Genomic DNA, 19,353 nt, shown 5'->3' on the forward strand with positions numbered 1-19,353 from the left:
GGTCGTCACTCTTTCTTTTTGTTAAACCACTCTGACCGTTCTTACTTGTCCCTAGAAAAAGACTATACAGCTATTCTTTGTGTCATTCTTACAGTATTTACAACAGTAATATCTCATACTCTGAAACGGATTTCACGTTTAGTTTTCTGTTTTCTTGAGAAGACATAAAAAAAAAAATGCACAAAAGGTAAAGAAACCAAAAGCAAAACTGGTCACGAAACCTGCAAAGAAAAAAAGAAACTACAGCTATTGCTCCTAATCTACCAACAAGTCACTCATTCAGAATACAGATTTAAACAAAGCCATCACTAAAAATGTATTTTATAAAACAATTCAACAACAGTGCTTTCAAGGAACCTCCACTTTTGTATATATTTTTTTCCGTAGATTTATCTTTTACAATTCTTAAAAAAGGCTATATATGCATTTCAATAGTCATCCTTAAAATCAAACAATCCCCAGAGAAGAAAAAACTTGAGAAAAATATTTTCATTGCGGTATTACGGTCTCGATAATCCTTTTTGCACATAAGTCTTCATTATCCTGAATTATAATCTTTTTAGGCGCAGGAACTGTAACTTCAGGGCGGGGTTGCAGGAGGAGAGGGAGGGAGGGAGGGAGGGATGGGGGGGCGATAATAATCTGTGCATTTGATAAAAGTGTCCTTTCCTTCCCCCTTTGTTTGCGCTGCTTTAGAGCCCTCGGCTGTCGCTTTGAGACGTACACGGCCCATCTTTCAGTGAGAAACGCGTCCATCTCGCTCTCTCGGGGCTCCCGGATCTTAAGAACACTGTTCGTGGGAGGACGAGAGGCGGGTGGGGGGGACATAATGAAGGGAGTAGCTCCCTGTCGTTCTCGGCCTCCTTTTGTCAGGCGCTTTGTCTCGCTTAGACGAGTCAGCAGGTTAAGCAAGCTGCTCCTTTTGATCTTTTGGGACACGCACGCACACACACAGACACACACACACACACGCACACACACACCGTAAGATAATGTCGCCGCGGTGGAACCAACAGCCCGCTCGCACGCACTCCAGAAAGCCTTCAAGTCCTCAAACTTTCACACTAACTGCTTCTAAAAGCTCTTAAAAAGCCCGATGGGATGAAGAAAACACTAGAATGTCACGTGCAACTGCGAGTGCAACATCTGGGATTGTAATCTCTGGTACAAGTGAAAGGAACGCCGTTCAAACCAAGTGGGCCTCGCCGGGCTTCGGCGGATTCACACGTTGGGTCTTATGAAGCTGCCGGCGTGGGACGGGGTGGGGTTGGAGGGATGGGGTTGGGGGCAGAGCGGGGGGGGGCTTCAGGTGCGTGTCGCTCCTCGCTCGGTGCCTTTGTCGCCGCTCTTTGTGGCGCTGAGAGCGCCTCCATCTACCCCTGTGGTGAGTGCTCACCTCCGACCTCGTATTGTTGCATGGAGATCACTCAAAGGCAGGTGGACATGGAGGAAAGCAGCAGCGTGTGTGTGTGTGTGTGTGTGTGTTGTTTGTGGGGGAAGCTCCACTTGAAGCCGAATTAAAGAACTGTGTTTCAGCTTATATTCACCTCTCTCTCTGTCTCTCTCTGCCCTCCTTTAATACTCTTCCTCTCTGCCGTGCTTCTATTTATATGTTTTAAATGTTCTAGTGTTTCAGCAACACCGTCTTTCGACTGGCGCAGTATTCTGATGTATCCCAGTATCAACTGCTAGTGAAATAACTTCATAATGCCGTTTACGCCCGGTAACGGCTCATCACAATAAAAGCCTTCCGTGTGAACAGACTTCATTTCAAACATGATTAAGAGAACGTTGCTGTAAAAAGACCAAAAAAAGCAACCTGTGCAGTTATTCAGTTATTATCATTGTACGTTCACATATCTGTTACAACAATTTATTTTAAAGCTGAACAAGTGGCTCATTTGGTGGGAGCGGTTTGTTTATCAAAGCGGGACTGGTGAAACGTAGCCGTATAAAAACGCAGGTCACGCAGCAAAAGGCCTCCCGTGCACACTTCTACGCTGCGCGTTGCATCACTGGTTCCTGCCGCCTTACTTCTTCTCCAGCGCGGCTGCCAGACGGGTGCAACGTGGGCTTTGTCATCAAAGGCGTGCAGAAAGACCTTTTTGAGGGCCCGCCATTAAAATCCCAAATAGAAACATTTTGCAGGCGAGTTGCCCCACAGCACCAAAAAAAACTAAATAAACAAAGCAAAGTCCACCTCAGAGATGGACAAACAAAAACAAGTTCAAGGAGGGGGATGGGAAAAGGGCAAAATATTTCAGAATCTAAAGTCTTGGAATAATATTAATAGCAATAATTTATTGTTTTTTGCGAACAGCATCAAGGGACAAACAAAATCTCGAAGTGCCAATCTTCAGCAAGCAGTGATGACAAATAATAATAATCATAAACAACAACAATAATAATAATCTAAATAATAATGTACACCCAATAAACACAATGCCCTATTTGTAGGAAAAGCACACTTCAAAACATAGTAGAGCTCAGTAGCTTTATGAAACCAGTCCCGCGGACTGGTGCAGACCGAGTCCGCTCTTAGTCCAGTCAGTAGCCTCACTAGGCCGTGCTTTTGTGTGCACGTGTGTGTGTGTGTGTGTGTGTGTGTGTGTGACTGTCCTACAGGGGACATCTTCAGTAGCAAAGTCTATTGGGCACCTGCTGTGCGCAGAAAGTTCATTTGGACACCAACTGGATTGGAGGGACGCCGCTGGGGTCCAATTGAAAGTCTTTAGGGGTTCCGAGTGGTGTAAAAGGGAACCCAGCATCTCCTTCCACACACACTGTGGACTCTGTTAGTGTTGATCGTAAAACAAGCCAAACGGAGGATTTCACACGGGCCCGAAAAAGCACCCAATAAGATCAGAGTCTCTTCATTTCAGAATCATAAAAATAATAATAATAATAATAATAATAACCATCATGGGAATTATCATATAAGGACAACGAGACAATAGCTAGGTCGTTTAGGAACCGCCACAGAGGCCGCAGATTGGGAATGCTACTTCATAACTTTCATACATTCAAAAATAATTTATTTACTTTCTTTAAACAGGAAATCAAAGGAAAAGTTGAGAAAAAGGAAGAAAAAAACAACAACAAAAAAGAATATTTTTAAATTCTATGAAATCAGAGAAATTAAGCCAAAGCATCGTGCGAGAAGAAGGAGGAGGAGGAGGAGGAGGGGAATTTACTCGTGTAGAAGCTCTTGGAGACAATTGGGGGACTTGAAGACCTCGGGGACCTCGCTGTCCAGTTTGCAGATGACCTTGTAGATGGCCTTCTTCCAGGACGGGTCCACGTCTTTGCCGGCCACGATTGCGTTGAAGAACTCCCTCAGCGTGATCTCTGCCACCTCCAGGAAGCGTTCGGGGACCTTCACAGACAGCAAGGAAAGACATTTTTAGTCATTTATGGTGAAGGCGCTCAAGGAGAAAATAAACTGTAAGTCGTCAAAATCATCTATCGACTTAAAAGTAAATCATAAAAGTAAATCATGATAACCAGGGTTTTATCCGGTTTCCACAATGCGTCGCTTTTGACGACACACACACACACACAGGACCAAATAAATGTTTTCCCTTCACATCAGACGGGAAGGAGTGTTCATCTCCTCCCTCGGAAGAATATGCTCATAATTTCACAACGGATATAAAACCATGATTTTCCCGTTTGTTTAAGTACCCACTTCCTTAAAAGCCAATTGAGGCGTTGAGCCTGAGAAAAGTCACTTCTTGTGAACTCTCGGGTTTCTCACACCTCCCATTTCCCTACCAGCGACACGGCCAGCGTGACATCTTTATGAGCCCCGCTGTAAAAAAAAAAAAGAAATCCGTGATCAAACAAGAAAACGGAGCCGAGCGGCGAGAGAGGTGCTGGCCAAAGAGGAAGTACTAAATGCTTTGGGAACGGGGAGACACGCCGCCTCTTTAGTGTCCCTGACAGCAGCGCTCACCGACACCATGGAGATGATTAGTCTGGCAAAGATCTGTGACACCTTCCCCCAAGCCAACACTCTGTCACACACACACAGAGTCATGCAGGCGTGAGCACACACACACACACACACACACACACACACACACACACACACACACACACACACACCTCCTTGTGCCAAGGAGATGACACATCCTGTACAGTTCCAGAGGTCCACATAATGCTGAACAAACACACGCACGCACACACACACAAGCTACCCTGGTGTCTCTCCTCGTCTCAGAGCTCTGGGGCGACGAAGCCTTCTAGGGGTCACCTGCTTGGATAATGCTGACTGTCTCCGCGCCCGCCTCCCGTGATGCTTGCACACACACAACACACACACACACATGCACACACACACATGCCCGAATGCCTGACTGTGCGCACTCCGCTCCTCTCCTCTCCTCCAGTGTCCTGCAGATACTCATCAAGAGTGTCAGGACACGGCAAGGTTAGCGCCCACTGGAACACACACACACAAACGGACATGTACACACAGGCGTGCCTCTTTTCGCTCAGACACACACACAGACACACACACACGCGCATGCACACTTATACACACTTGGGACAGCCACCCGGCCCCCCTCGGGGTGATGAATGGAGGCTAAGATGCCCGTGTGTTTGGTGCGTGTGTGGATATCTCTGTCCACTGCTCGAGTGAGTCGTGATAAGGAGCTTGCATGCGCTTGCATGTGTGTGTGTGTGTGTGTGTATTTGAGAGCAAGAAAACACACAAGCTAACCCAATTCCCCAAATATTGAATTCCCCTCTGCTGGGACAGAAGTGCATATAATTCATTGTTTGGGCTGCTGTCTGAAATACTGGCACAATGACCCCGGTGCGAGGGCAACAATGTGTGTATGCGCCGCAAACGCCTGTGCCGGCGTGCGCAGGCTCTTCCCCAAAAAGACCTCGCCGGCGGGCCGGTGTGCGGCGCCGTTAGACGCAGGGGTGAGGGGGGGGGGTTATGCCGCATTACGAAGGATACTTCTGCATGGAATTTCTCCTGACGTTTTGACTATAAAAGGACAGCAAAACGCTGACTACAAGGAGAAAGCAATGTCAAGGAGAAAAGGGCATTGGTATTTCAGATCCTCTTGACTGAGGGAGTGAGAATGGGAGGGAGGGGGAGGGCAAACGGCGAGAGAAGGAGGGGCCGAGAAGCGTCTGAGGAGAGGGAGCGGAGTGACAGAGCAGAGGGAGTTATTCCCGTCCCAGAAGCCTTTGTTTTGGAAGTGTGTGTGAGCTGTGCATGCGACCATGCGGCCCACCGACCAGCAGTGAGCCATAACTGTTTGTCCCGCTCCATCCCCCTTCGCACTCCCCCCTCTCCCTCTCTCGCTCGCTCTCGCTCTGTCCCTCTCCTGGGTCAGCTGTTGGGCCTTTGTTGCAGAGGCATTGTGGGGGATAATCCAGTGTGGCCGTTCATTCGCTCGGCTGTCCGGTAAATGGGGGCGATCGCGTGGCTCACAATCCTTCATACATATTTCATAGGGCTTTTTAACAACTTCTCAGCAAAGCCCAAAATTACAGGACGGGAGGGGAAGGGAGGGAGCGAGGGAGGAAGGGAGGACGGGGGGAAGAAGAAGAGTAGAGATGGAGGGCTGAGTTTGTGTGAATGACTCCTGGAAAGAGGTGATGAGGGTTTATTTACACAATGCCAGCAGAATTTGAAAAATGCAATATTTTTGTCTTTGGATTTGGAAACATTTCTCCGATGCGGAATGAATCAGGACATGTTATCTTTGGCTTTTTGTGTGGCAAAATGATCTTTTGGGAAAACGATGATGAAAGCCTGCTTAGTCAGTCAGCGGCTGACAGATAACTGTGTGAAACTTTCTGTGTGATCTCGACTTCAAATGGGAATATAGACCCAATCACACTGTGCAGGTGAAGTTATTCATTTGCATTCGTGTTGCCAGACCACTTCACAATCTTGTGATGGGATTTGATCAGTGTCTCTGTACGGTAGCGCCAGAAAAACAGTCGGCCTTGTCAACAGGGTGCATTTAAAGTCTGCGATCAAAGCACAATTTTATGGTTTACGAGGTAAGCGGAAGGAAGAAACAGGACCATTAGTACAACTATATTGTAAATGTGCAAATAACCAAAGAACAGCGCGAGAAGCAGAAGGACAGAACGAAGGTTGCAGTTTGTTAGACGAGAGAAGAGAAAGAAGAAGAGATTCAACCAATTTTCTGCTCTTTGAATGTTTCAACGTTGTCTGAGATCTTAGTGAAGCATCTGTGTGGTGACGGGTACCCCCCCCAAAAAAAACATTCACCAAAACGGATGTTATTGCGACTCTTCCCCTGTGCAACACAATATGAAAGGAGGGAATCAGCAAAAGGACACAGCGGCGTTGGGTAAATGCCAATCGAGATGAAGGAATTGAAGAAACAGAGAGAAAGAAACAGGGACTTCTCGGACGAGGGGGGTCAGCGATGAGGCAGTTAATCACTCTCATTCCCCCCCGCTCTGCCTCACCCCCCCCCCCCCCCTTCATTCTCTCCATGTCCCTCTCTTGTGACAGGTTGCTTTGAGACAGAGGGATAAGCTCTTTTTCAGAGAGAGGGAATCGGATTTCCTGCTTTTTGATGAGATAATAAAATATGACGGAGGACAATAGGAGCCTGTGGACGGCTTGCAGGGACCTATTCACTCCGGCAGCGGCCCCCCCGTCTTAAGACTGCTTAGACAAACGTTTAAAAAAAGGTAGCCAGAGGCCCAAGCCCTGGAATAAAGGCTACTGTTACACACACTGTGCGCAGGTGTATATGTGTGTGTGTGTCTTTGGTTGTGTTTCGGGTAAAGCCTGAGAAATCTCTCCTCTCTCGGTGACTCAGGGTTGAGCCGTTTGTTTGGCCAACGTGTTTCTCCCTTTTGCTTTTGGGAACTGTCAGGAGATGTATTGCACCTTCTATTTACACAGCGTTGGCCAAACAAGATGAGACCCTGGAAGATAAGGCTGTGTGTGTGTGTGTGTGTGCGCAAGTGAGTGTGTGCGCTCGCTCGAGCCGCAGCCTTGAAGGATGAAACGCAGGGACACAACATAAGGCCCCCGCTGCCAGCCAGGTTAATTCCTAACCCCGACTCGGCCTGGGAATACCAACACTTCCCATGTTTTTCCCTCGCTGTATTTGTCTGCGGGTGAGAAAGGGAATTTATGGATTTTGTATTCAGCGCTGAACGCCGTTGACGTCTGACACGCTTCTGTAGCTTAAGAATATTCTCACTTCTGCTGAAAGCGAAACAAGTGTTTCAAAAAACATGAAATGGAAGTTGAGCAGGCCGCTGACATTTCAGTGAGCCAAGCCAGAGCTTCCCGAACCTCGAAAAAAAAACACAGGCCCCCGTGCCTCACGTATCTCTTCTGATCAATAATCTACAAAGGCCCCGATAAGCCCCCGGTCCACACTGTCACTTTAGGCAAACACAACCCATGTCCCCTTTTCTTCCTGCTCCCCGCGCTGCTTGTCCCCGCCCCCCCCCCCCCCCCCCCCCGCTGATAAGAACCGTGGCTGACGAGAACGGAGAACAGCGGACCCCTCGTCTCAACGGAATACTTACGCTTTCTTACATTTCTAAACCTTTAGATTTCCCTGAATCTGTCTCAAATCCTTATGAGTCAATCACTCATCTGTTTATCTCCGTGCTCAATCGTGTACTACGACGGGAAACAGGCCTCAAAGCTGAGCAAACACCAGCCACACTCAGTCCACTGATAGCCTTGTGAACAGGGAGCCTTGAGGGGCTGTTGTGTATATATGTTTGTGTGTGTGTGTGTGTCTTACTGTCTTGTGTGTGTGTGTGTGTGCTTATGTGAGAACGAGCACTAGCGTCACATGGGCTTTTCTCAAGGTGCACCTCCGCCAGGGAGTCAAGGACAGGACAGGGTCAAAGCCACTGATGAAGTCGTTTTTCTGTCCCGTCTTCCCCGCTGCCATCTTTACTTACCTCCACCCCCCCAGCCCCACCCTCACACACACACACACACACACACACACACACACACGCAGGCAGGCTGCACATTTATTTCATATCGGGGCCTCCTTTGACAACTATTTCCGCCCCTCCGGCCACCTCTCCTCGTTGCTCTGTTTAATAGAAATTGTGCTAAAGGGAGAGGGGGGGGGGGGTAACTTTATACCCACCCAGTCAACAGACAGCGAAATGATCTGTACTCAAAAGAATTGCACACAGCAGGAGAAGCCAGGAATCGAAGTCCAAGCCCTGGTTTAGAGACTTATAAATTCATCGTCTGAGATCGTGTGGCAGACACAGGCTGAGAGAAAGCCATCTGAGAGAAGAGGGGAGGGGGGGGGGGTCACAGAGCGCTGTAATGGGGCCCCCGGAGGTCAGGAAGTCAACCCGGCTCAGAGAGACAGAAAGAGCAGGAGGCAGAAGGGAAAGAAAGGAGCGAGGGAGTCTGGAAGATAGGAGCGGGACATCTGGAGAGGAAGGGAACAGAGGGAGGGAGGGAGAGGAAGAATGGAGGTGTGGGAGGAAGGAGGGTGAGGGTGGGCGGCCAAACAATAAACGACGGAGAGCAAGGAGCTGCCGCGACGGAGGATGTATAGAAGGAGAAAGGAGGGAAGGGCAAGTGGGAGAACAAGATGGCAGGAGAAGAAAGAAATATAATAAACTGCAGAATGAATTGACGGAGGGAGAGTTTGGCGTCAGCAGGGGAAATGTTTGTGTGTGTGTGTGTGTGTGTGTGTGTGTGTGTGTGTGTGTGTGTGTGTGTGTGTGTTTGAATGGGGGGGGGTTGCTTTGACACATCTGCAGCTCTGATGCACGCCCTGGTCATTTTGGCATGAGTCCCTTTGCCACGCTTCATTAGTCTCACACACACACACACACACACACACACACACAGACCAAAATGGTCCAGAAATAATGACATAATCAGCAGCTGTGCCACAGAGCAGGCTGCCCCTCGCAAGGTGACCAGGGACAGAAGGAGGGAGGAGCGTGGAGAGGAGTGGAGGAAAGCGGGCCGAGGGAGGAGGGCGGAGGGGGGGGGGGAGGGGGGTCTATACCGAGGGGGAAACCGGGAGGAGAATCAATCGCTGGACGAGCGCAGCGAGAGGGTATGTTTGTGCGAGCAGGTGAGAAAAAGGAGGGAAGCGATGGTGTTGGTTCTTTAAGTGATTCCTTGCTACGCCTGCGGCCCCACGCGCAGCTTCGGTCACTTAATCAGTGCACAGAAGGAAGTGGCTTATTCTCACACACACACACACACACACACAGACCGAGGCGTACGCCAGCGCGCAGTGAAGAAAAGACCTGTCAGGCCACGTCAAACGGGGGCCCGTGATAGTTCGCCGGCTATTCAGCGAGAAGCAGATGATCCCGCTCTCTATTCTTTTCTTCCCTTAAATCTCCTTAATAAGCCAAGACCGGTCACAAATTATGCCCATGGCCCGGGTCAGAGTTCGCTGTAATATCTGTAAAGGATCGACTGGGGAACGCCGTGACCTCACCGGTACCAAGTCTTTCAATCAGCCCTTTAACGGTCGTTTTCCTGATTAAGCTCCTGTGGTTTTCATCCTTTAAGGTCATTTCGGTTTTATTTTCTCTTGTTTTTTACCTCCATTACTTAATATCCTGCTTGTGTTACACCAGACGACGGCCCTCATTTATCTCTAAACTAAACTATCTACGTAGAATCAGAAGGTGTCAGAAGCTTGTGTGGTAATACAAAGAGTGCCTTTACTATACTTATTTTGTGCAGCTGGATATGACAAACAGCTGTACTGGGCACACGTGATAAAAACACATTGGGGAGTTCGGTGTACTTCAACCTTTTCTCTATGAGAGCGATAGGCATTAGGGGAATGACAGCAGACACTGTGCAGGGGGGGGGTTAGGGGAGGTGTGTGTGGTTGACATAAACCCACTGGCAAATTGTATTGGTTGTATTTTTGGCAGCTCAGAACTTAAATCTATACTGCCAGCTTTTCATCTCTCTCCCTCTATCTTCCACCACTTTTTGTCTTCAATCGCTCTTCAAAGAGAACCCTAGAGCCTTTTTACCGAAAGCACCGCACCTGTGAGCGCGAGCGTGTTCTTAGGAACATATGTACGTTCGTACATGTTCCTATCTGTCTCTCTGCCTGTGCATCCAGTGCAACGGCCGTGACCTTTTCACCTGAAATCCCCTGAGGTTGAAACCGGGTCAAAGACGCACACCCCACGCGCACCCCCCCCCCCCCCCCCCCCCCCCCCCCTTCCAGCAATGAAGGAGTGCAAGACAGGGAGGGGAAAAGCAGCAGGAGGAGGAGGAGGAGAAAATAGACATCAGCCTCTCTGGGCTGAGAACAAATGGAGCCCCGAGAGGGACGTGAAGAGGAGGAACGAGGGAGCGAGGGGGGAAGGAGAGGTGAAGCACACAAAGCTATGGGGCACGGCGGTTGGACAGACAGCATCTGCTCTCATCTCTCTGCGGTTCTGGTAATGGATGGAGAGTTGCAGAGACGCGAGCGAGCGGGGAAGGAGGGAGGAGGAGAAGCGGAGGAGAAGCTGGAATGCAGCCCGGTGACGGAGCGGCAGTGAAACTTTTAAAAAAGTTCTTCCGTTTCGTTACTTTTCGGCGAAGACAAACAAACAACAAGCACTGCGGCTGAGTGTGCGTCTGTGTGTGTGCGGGGGGGGGGGCGTTATCAAATTCAAATAGAAGGATGACAGACGGATGGACACACAAAAGAGGAAGGGGGACAAAAGGAGTGAGACATCTTTCCAATGGGAGAAAGAGCAGCTGATAAGAGTGGACACGCGATACCCGCATGTGTGTGTGGACGAAGGCCTCTCACCAATTTTTGCTGGTATCTCCCACTCACATAGAGATCAGATGGACTTCCTCTTTTAAAGGCCGAGGTGTGTGTGTGTGTGTGTGTGTGTCCTCTGTGGGAGGAGTGGTCACTGACAGAGGAAGCTTGGCCTCGTCTGTCTTATGGAAATCTGAGAGTTTCCCAGAGCCATCATAAAACTGCCTCTCTATTAAACCCCACCTCTCTCCCTCCCTCTCCCTCTCTCCCTCTCTCTCCCATTACCAGGTCACACACATTCCTGTCTTATGAAAGATGATGTGTGTTGTCATTGGGGGTTCAAAGACGGGCAGAGGGGGCCGGGGAGTATAAAGAAAAGGACACTAAGCGAGATTTTTCACTTGAGTCCTCACATGAAAGCGCTCCCCGCTCAAAGTCAAGGCTTTGGGAGGCCGGGTTTGTTTTCGGAAGACTTTGATGGCGATGGACGGAGCGAAAGAGAAGCGGAGAAGAAAGAGTAGAAGAGAGAGAAAGAGGGGGGGGTTGGCGAGAAAAGAGGAAAGTAGAGCCGGGGTCTAGGTAATTAACGGCAAGCTCTTTAATTACTGCTGGTGTTCATTATGCCAGAAGGAATGTGACAATTATGCCATTAAAACTTCCTAATGGGGGGAAAAAAGCGAGGGAGAGGTGGGGGGGGTGGGGGGGTTGTAGCGGAAGACATGCAAAAGAGGATGAAAGAATGAAAGGAGAGAGGCAACAGAAGGAAGAGAGAAACGACGAGAGGGAGCGAGGAGGAGGGATATGAAAGGAAAAGGGGAAACAATCGCGACAAAAGAGGAGCTTGGAGGGAGATGGGGAGCGTATTAGGCCGGCACAGTGACAGAGCAGATTAGCATCAAACAAGAAAGGCCACAGACGTGTGTGTGTGTGTGTGTGTGTGTGTGTGTGTGTGTGTGCGTGTGATCACTGAAACAGAGGACATATTCATTCCAAAGACGCCACCAAGGTGGATGGAACTTTGATGATGCAGAATCTGGCAAAGGGAAAACTGTGTGTGTGTGTGTGTGTGTGTGTGTGTGTGTGTGTGTGTGCTTGCTGAATCTGCGTAGGCTCCTGTTTCAAGTGGTGGTGCGGGCAGGTAGGGGAGGAAGTGGAGGAGGAGGTGGAGGAGGAGGAGGAGGAGGAGGAGGAGGTGGAGGAGAAAGGGGTGAGATCCACAGAAAAAGGCCTTTGGGGCATCTTGATACACACATCCAGTACATTTCCATCTCCACATTACCTCTATGACTCACGCGCACACTCACACACACACACACACACACACACGTACATAAGACATAACAAATGTGTCCGCGCACATATGTAACACACACAAACACACCACTCCCGCACCGGCATCAAACAGCAAAAGAACACAAAACCCACGCACCTGCATTCACAAACACACGAGATCACACACCAATAACACCCCCCCCCCCCCACCACACACGCACACACACCAAAAAGCCACACACAAACACTTAGCACGCAGAGTCTTCGTGCTCACCAAGGCGGTTGGGTTGTCGGGGGGAGAGGGGGGAGAGGGGGGGGGGTTAGAATTTGCATGGCTGGGCAAATTTTCCTTGTACTAAACTCTAATCAGCTCCTGTATCTCTCAGACACCTGCCCAGCGAAAAAAAAAACCTTAATATGCAAAACACCTTCGCTCCCTCGTCCGCCGCCGCAGCTCCTCGGTCCAACAGAAGACTTATTCACCTGCCTCCCTCACCCTTGTCCTCGCTGTCTGTCTTCTTGCAAATTTTCACATTTATGTATGCAAATAGGCTGTTCCCCTTAAGCCGGTTTCAACAGTAGCTTCCTGGTGCCAGGAGGGAAGAATGAGGGTTTTGTCTCATCTTTGTGAGATGTGGCGGGATGATTTATGCGTCGGAAAAGAAGAAGTTTGTCGGCGGGGGGGGTCAAACGACGGGCCTGTCACCTGCGTTTTCCGAGGTTTTTGTTCTCTTCCCGGTTCCTTGCTTCATCGCTGTAGGTGAAGAGTCGCCCTCCTCTTGGTTCAAACCCACGTCCCCGCTCGCTAATCGAAAGCTACGTGGTGAGCGGTGTTAGCGGAGGAGCAGTGTCATTTTTCTTGCTGCTACGCTCTGACCTCATATATACAAGTGCCTCTGACTGCCAGAGTCTTTCAAAGCCTCCCTTAAGAGGGCCGAAGATGGATGTGGGGAAGTGTGTGTGTGTGTGTGTGTTCGGGTGCACACAGAGGAGCCCCAGTGGACAAATAACGGACAGAGAGACAGAGATGGACGTAAACAGAGTGAAAGAGAGTGAAGCACTTTAAATGTGAGCGCTGCAAAACTCCCACTGCTCGCAAGGGCACTTCTCCCCCGCACGTCATCTCTCCCCCAACACCCCCCTTCTCTCCTTCTACCCTTCTTTCTCCCCTTCCCATTTCCCTTTCTCCCTCCCCACCTCCCTTCACCGCTTTGTCTCCGAGCTCGCGCCCTCCATCCCCTATCTATCCATCTCCCGCTTCCCCCTCTCCCCCTCTTTCTCTCCCCTTCCTCTCACTAAAACAGTAGGACGCTTAACCTTGATAACAGTGAGATTTTTTCCCCCCTCAAAGTGACACACTCACACACACACACACACACACACACACACACACACCGGAGAAGTGCTTTGCCAGCATGCCAGGCCGGTCCAAGGGACGGCTCTACCCTTCGAGGTGAACAGGACACTTGGAAATGCAGCAACAACAAAACACACACACACACACACATAGACTCGACCCCTCTAACAAACACACACACACACACACACACACACACGCTCACACAGGAAAACCCAGATCACTCCAGGTCCTTCTTAACACAAGCCTTTGAAAGGTCTATTGTCAGCTGACATTGAGAGCGCACTGGCTTTCCTGAAACACACACACACACACACACATTTTTACACATGCACGCACACAGCGGCAAAAGGAGAAGTGTGAAAAATGAAACAAATTAAAGGTGAAGTTGCCTGAAGAGAATTTATGGTTACGATACACTGGAAGACAAACACATAAACATCTCCCCACAGATAGGAAAATGAGGACAGGGAAGTGAAATGCAATTTCTCACAAAACACACACACACATACACACACACACACACAAACAGAAGTTGAGGCGCCAGTAAGGTTGTTTCCTCATTGGATGAGAGTCCCTTGTATCTTGAAAACGCTAAAAACCCGTGAAGTCCTTATATTATCGCCGCACAGTCAAAACCACGTGTCTCCAAAACTAAATTGAAGCATTTGGCTAAAAAGCTGAAAAAAGGAGGCGTTTTCTAACAGGACGGCAACGGCAAGAGACGCGCGCCAGAGGCTTGAGGCCGCGCCAGAGAGGACGCGGGGTCGCGGCGTCACTCTATAACCCGTCTGCATCCCGAGGTATCTGCTCTCACAAACAACGGCCCCCTCCCCCGGAAAAGTGCGGAAAGTGTCGGCGTTTTACCTCGAAGTCATTGGCCTTGTTGTAGTGCATGTTGAGGGCTCGGAAGAGCTCGCTGTCGCGGCTGACGCCCAGCTCCTCGACCCCGGTGACGCCATCGTTGATGGACTGGCGGGCGAACTTCTCCATCTGGATGTAGTAGAACTCCCTGAAGTTGCTGAACCACTTGATCAGCTGGGAGGTGATGCAACGATTGAACTGCAAACGAGAGACGAGGAGGAGTCAGCGCTGCTCATTTGCTAATACAAAAAAGAGGACACATGAGTGGGGTCGGTCGGCATAAATAGTCTTCATATTGAGCCGCTGGATGTTGTCGGGAGGAGAAGGTGAGGATCACAGCACGTCGTCTCACATCGGGGAGGTGAAAGCGTAAAAGGCCGAGAGAAAGATGAAAGAGCGAGAACCAGGGCGAGGACAGACGGGAGATAATAGAGACATTAAGTAAGACAGCGAGCAGGAGGGGGTGGGAGAGTGTGTGTGGTTCATCTTCTCCGCTGGGAGCAGACCTCCCCCCTATCATAACCCTGAGAGTGCAGGGAGAGGTGGAAGAAGAAGGAGGGGGGGGGGGAGACCGCAAACACATAATTGACCAGAAAAACGATTAAGTCATCATCTGAAGCGCCCTGGCTCGGAGGGGGGGAGGAGGGGGGGGCTCAAACATGTACTTAACCCCGTTCACCAATTACACCCCCGATTCTCCTCCCTCTCTGTGCGCACCTCTCGGGCAGAAAGAAAAGAGAAGAAAAAAGAAAAAAGAAAAGAGCACACAAATGAAGAAAGAGAGGGAGAGACGGAGACGATAAGGCTGTGGCTATCTGATCCGCGCCGCTCCGCTGGATTCAATAGGGCCAGCTAAACCTATTAAGAGCCTCGGCTGGTCCCAGCTCGTTTTCCGCCTGGCCTCAGCAGTGAAAACACACTGTCTAAACATTTAAACCTCTAGATAAGGACCTTGCGGGGGGGGGGGCCTCAGCTCGCTCGCCCCCTAAAACGCCCCACCGCAACGCCCTGACGTACAAATGACACCTTCACGTCTTTTCCTCAGTGATTCCCAGAAGTCACATCTCATCAATTCCCGCAATCGAGCCTGTGAAACCTTGATACCCTCAACCCTCACCCCCACACCCTCCATCCACACACACACACACACACACACACACACACACACACACACACACACAGAGGCCTCCACTCCTCCCTCCCCTCCTGCTCTTTTTGTGGCGCTGGAAGAATGGGGGGACAAAACGCTACTAAACGCTGAGCGGACTGCTCGCTGGGGAGGCAGAGCGGTTTTGACATGGAGATTAGGCTCTGGCTATTGTTCGACAACACAAACATGCACAAACGCGCACGCTCCCCGCAATCTGGGATGTAAAGTAAAACACACGCGCAGAGCACATGACGACGGGTCGGCCATCAAGGTAGTGCCGGACCAAGGGTGGGACGGGGGGCTGAGAGGAGAGGACGGGGGTGGGGGTGGGGGGCTTGCCCTTCTGGAATGATCAGCAGATGACATAATGGTGGAATGGAAAAGAATAAGTCCGCTGACATTGTTTGGTTGGGGTCTGGGAGGGTGTATGTGTGTGTGTGGGGGGAGAGGGCGGGGGAGGGGGGGGGGTCCTGGAGTGCAGGGTAGGCATAAATTGGAAAATGAGGGAGGGGGGTGCAGGTCAGCGCCGTTGGACAATGGGGTTGCGCTGGCAGGGGTGTGGGGGGGGGGGCAGAAGGTTGGAACGTGAGCAGTCAGCAAGCTGGGGTCGTGACATCGCAGTGTCAAACAAACAAACTACTGACACTTACAAATACGTCGGCTGCACGCGGCTTCTCTTAAACACGCAGAATGTAGCAGACAGCCGGAGTGTGACGGGGCGAAAAAACAACAACACACTATTTCCTGTGTAATAAACCTTTTGCTTTTGTGTATGATTGCAACATGAAGTCCCATCGGCTGCGAATCTGAGCCATCTGGCGAAGCGGCGTCGGCCTACGTCCCGCATGTGTGCATACATGCATCCGAGCGCGCGCCGCAATGAGCTGCAACATGCTGAGATTAAAGTCAGGGGAAGAGTCGCCATCGCTCATATGGGAGACCGCTGGTGTCACGGCAGCGGAGTGACGGATGGATTTGTCACTTTATTACACGGACAGCTCGGTGAGAAGATGTATTAGGTCCCGCACGGCCGAACCTCAACCGCTGCTCATTTTTCCGCACGGAGCATTCGAAAGGCACCGTGTTTACCGTGCATACAGGTAAATGTACTAAATTACATTGTATCTGCAGCAGCTGCCCCCAACTCACTCACTGGCTCGATTTCGGCAAGTGCCCCCCTGCAGCTTCCAGCAGTCTTGGCTCATTAAGTTGCTGGTGGGGGGACAGAGGCCCCCCGATAGCGGCTAAAGACGAGTGTGTTCGGTGTATGAGAAGGGAATTGGTTCAAAGGAGCACATCACTGCAGCTCCTTAATCAGAGCTGGCAGGGGTCAGCCAGCACAGACATGAGATGCAGCCTGAAAGAAATGTGTGTGTGAGCACATACGTGTGTGTGTGTGTGAGCGCCTGGCTGAGAGGCAGATGAGAGAGAGACAGCGAGAGTGTGTTTCTCACACTCACACTCAAGAGCCTGTGAAAGGTCAGCGCTTAGTGCTAACAGCACAAGATAGAAAGGGGTGCGCACGCACACACACACACACACACACACACACGCAGGCGCGCTGCTCATGCGAAGGTGCACACTTGAGTCCAGAATAGGAAAACACTCACAGGCACCGTTGGTTAAAATATATTAGTTGCCTGCCAAAAGCAGTTTCGCCGTTTTGACAGTCAGCCCCAAACTTCTGCAAACACACGCCAGCTAAATTATTAATGTGAGGTCATTTTGATTCGGGATGCAAATGTTTTCCAGAAAAAAAGAATTGGATGAAAACGTATTGAAGCGTGTTTCTCTGACAGAGCAGCGGCGGAGCAGAAAGCATACGGATGACCTCAGAGGGCAAAGCTACATCCAGAACAACCAGAGAGGAGAGCAGAAAGACAGAGAAGCCTGAACAGGCCTCTCGCTCTCCCTCTCTCCCCCTCTCTCCCCCTCTCTCTCTCTCTCCCTCTCTCTCGTAAGCCCCTTCACAGTCATGAGGGCTTTCCAACGTTTCCTGTTTTCGCAGGGGTGAATTGTGGGAGATAATCTCCGGCTGCCTATTGGCTGACTGCACACAAAAAGCGGCCCTGGAAAGCGGGCTTTTGTTACTGCCGTGACTCAAATCCAGCGGCTGGCTTTTCTTTCTCCCCGCCGAGGCACACATATACTATGCCACACCATCAGCGAAAAAAAAGAAAAGAGAAGGAATGAGATGTAGAAAAGGGAAAACTCTCCTGGCCGCCGCTACTACACAGCACACGACTGGCCCAGATACTAAAGTTTGTCGCCAAAAGAGAAATAGAGAGATAGATTAAGATTGAGTCTATTTCTTCAATACATGAAGGTTCAAACAACATATAATTAATATACAATCAACACACTGTATCTCCTTACAAAGGTTTGCTTATTTTATCACTTGACTGAATATCTTAATATCGAATCCGTGCATTAATCTGTTATAATTAATCAAACCCAGAGGGATGATACGGGCTGTCATTCACGGCACTAACAATGGTGTTTCGACAAATGTTGTCAAAACATTCTATAGACACCAAAAGTCAAAAGAAGTCACAACAGTCTTAAAGAAGCCTAATCAAGGGGAACAACAGCTACAGTGTCCCCCAGTTATTAGGGCAACCCACGTCCCACATTCATCAGATTCTTGACAGTCAAGACCTGATTAGCCTGTAAGACTTTTGTCTGAGGACAGCCACTCGCTAAGAGGCCGCCGTGGCTGCATCTAATTAGACAGGCGTCTCATTCCCATACATGTCTGTTAACTTATAGCTTGAGTCCATTGTCCTCTGCTGAAAACAAAAACAAACTAATGGGCCTCATAATCCCCTTAACTTACTTGACCTTGTTTGAGCATCTGATGAGGCCACCAAGAAGAGGCTCGGGAGTGATTAGTCCATTGAAAGTGATGAAAGCAAGTGTTCTTATATCTGAAATAGCAATTATTGCCAAATTGTCACGTCAGCCTCCTTTTCAACCCACCAACCAATCGCGTGATGAGGGAGAAATCATGTGACCCATGAGTTGGCGATTGGCGTCGAAAGCGTTGAAGAGGGGGCAGCTGGGAAAAAGGGGAACTTTTATCTTCCGATTTGAATAAGCTGGCCTGGATATGTCAAAGTGTTTACCCCTCCATATGGTCCGAGAGGGGCGCACACACACAAAACAACAACTCAAACAAACCCGGTCGCCTACACCACAACGGCCATTGTGTTGTTGTTATTTTTTACTGCAGCTTACTTATTGTGCTCTGATACGTTCATCCTCGCTACGTTTCCTAAACGGACTCGTTCTACCCTTCCTCCATCCAACCAAGCTCCCTACACCTGCTCAGATAACCACTCCTCCATCTCTAGGCTGCATCCTCTTCTCTGCCCTCTCCACCCCTCTGTTACTCATCTCGCTAAAACTCTCTCCAGCTCCCTTATGTAAAACCATTTCCTCTTCCTTTATCTTTTGCATGAAATCATACTTTAGTGAGAGAAAGAGCCTTGTTCCAGACAAGCATACGCTGTTCGAGGAAACTGTATCTGCCGCATCACAATAAATAAATGAAACATCTCCTATTAAAGCAGGTGCATTGAGAAAAGTACAGAAAACTAGAGCAGCGAGTATCACCCATCCTTACACTTGTTATACGTGTCGAAAGGACTTGCCGTCTCGATTCGGTTGAGATACAGATGAGTTTACAAGCAGCTGAACAGAGGCAGTAATGTGTACCAAAAGGAAAGAGGAAGATAATGGCAAAGGTCTGAGAACAAAAGAGAAATGTTTTGACGTACCTTGACATCAGAGAAGAACATCTTGAGCATATTGGAGCTCGGGTAGCGGGTGTAGAAAAACATTAGCTTGGCCTTCTTCAGATGATTGGGGGAGAGACCTTCTTGGATCTGAAAATTGCTTCCATTAAGGTCATTAACAATTGTTTGGAAAGGAACAACAAATGGAAAATGAAGCAA

General features: G+C 49.6%; 1 protein-coding gene across 4 annotated transcripts in view; it reads right to left on the bottom strand.

Annotated features, from left to right (window-relative positions):
- Positions 1–2,281: 2,281 nt before the first annotated feature.
- Positions 2,282–19,353, bottom strand: part of LOC120808164 (prospero homeobox protein 1) — a 31,782-nt gene continuing 14,710 nt past the window's right edge. For all 4 annotated transcript variants that reach the window (XM_078093192.1, XM_078093193.1, XM_040160830.2 and 1 more), the window contains 3 exons: positions 19,177–19,284; positions 14,251–14,445; positions 2,282–3,376 (listed from right to left, as the gene is read on the bottom strand). In XM_078093192.1, coding sequence (XP_077949318.1) covers positions 3,191–3,376; positions 14,251–14,445; positions 19,177–19,284 — 489 coding nt within the window. In that variant the 3' untranslated portion in view covers positions 2,282–3,190. The remainder of the gene's footprint in view (positions 3,377–14,250; positions 14,446–19,176; positions 19,285–19,353) is intronic.

The sequence above is a fragment of the Gasterosteus aculeatus genome, chromosome 18 (assembly GCF_964276395.1).
Source record: "Gasterosteus aculeatus chromosome 18, fGasAcu3.hap1.1, whole genome shotgun sequence".
NCBI classification, from domain to species: Eukaryota; Metazoa; Chordata; class Actinopteri; order Perciformes; family Gasterosteidae; genus Gasterosteus; species Gasterosteus aculeatus.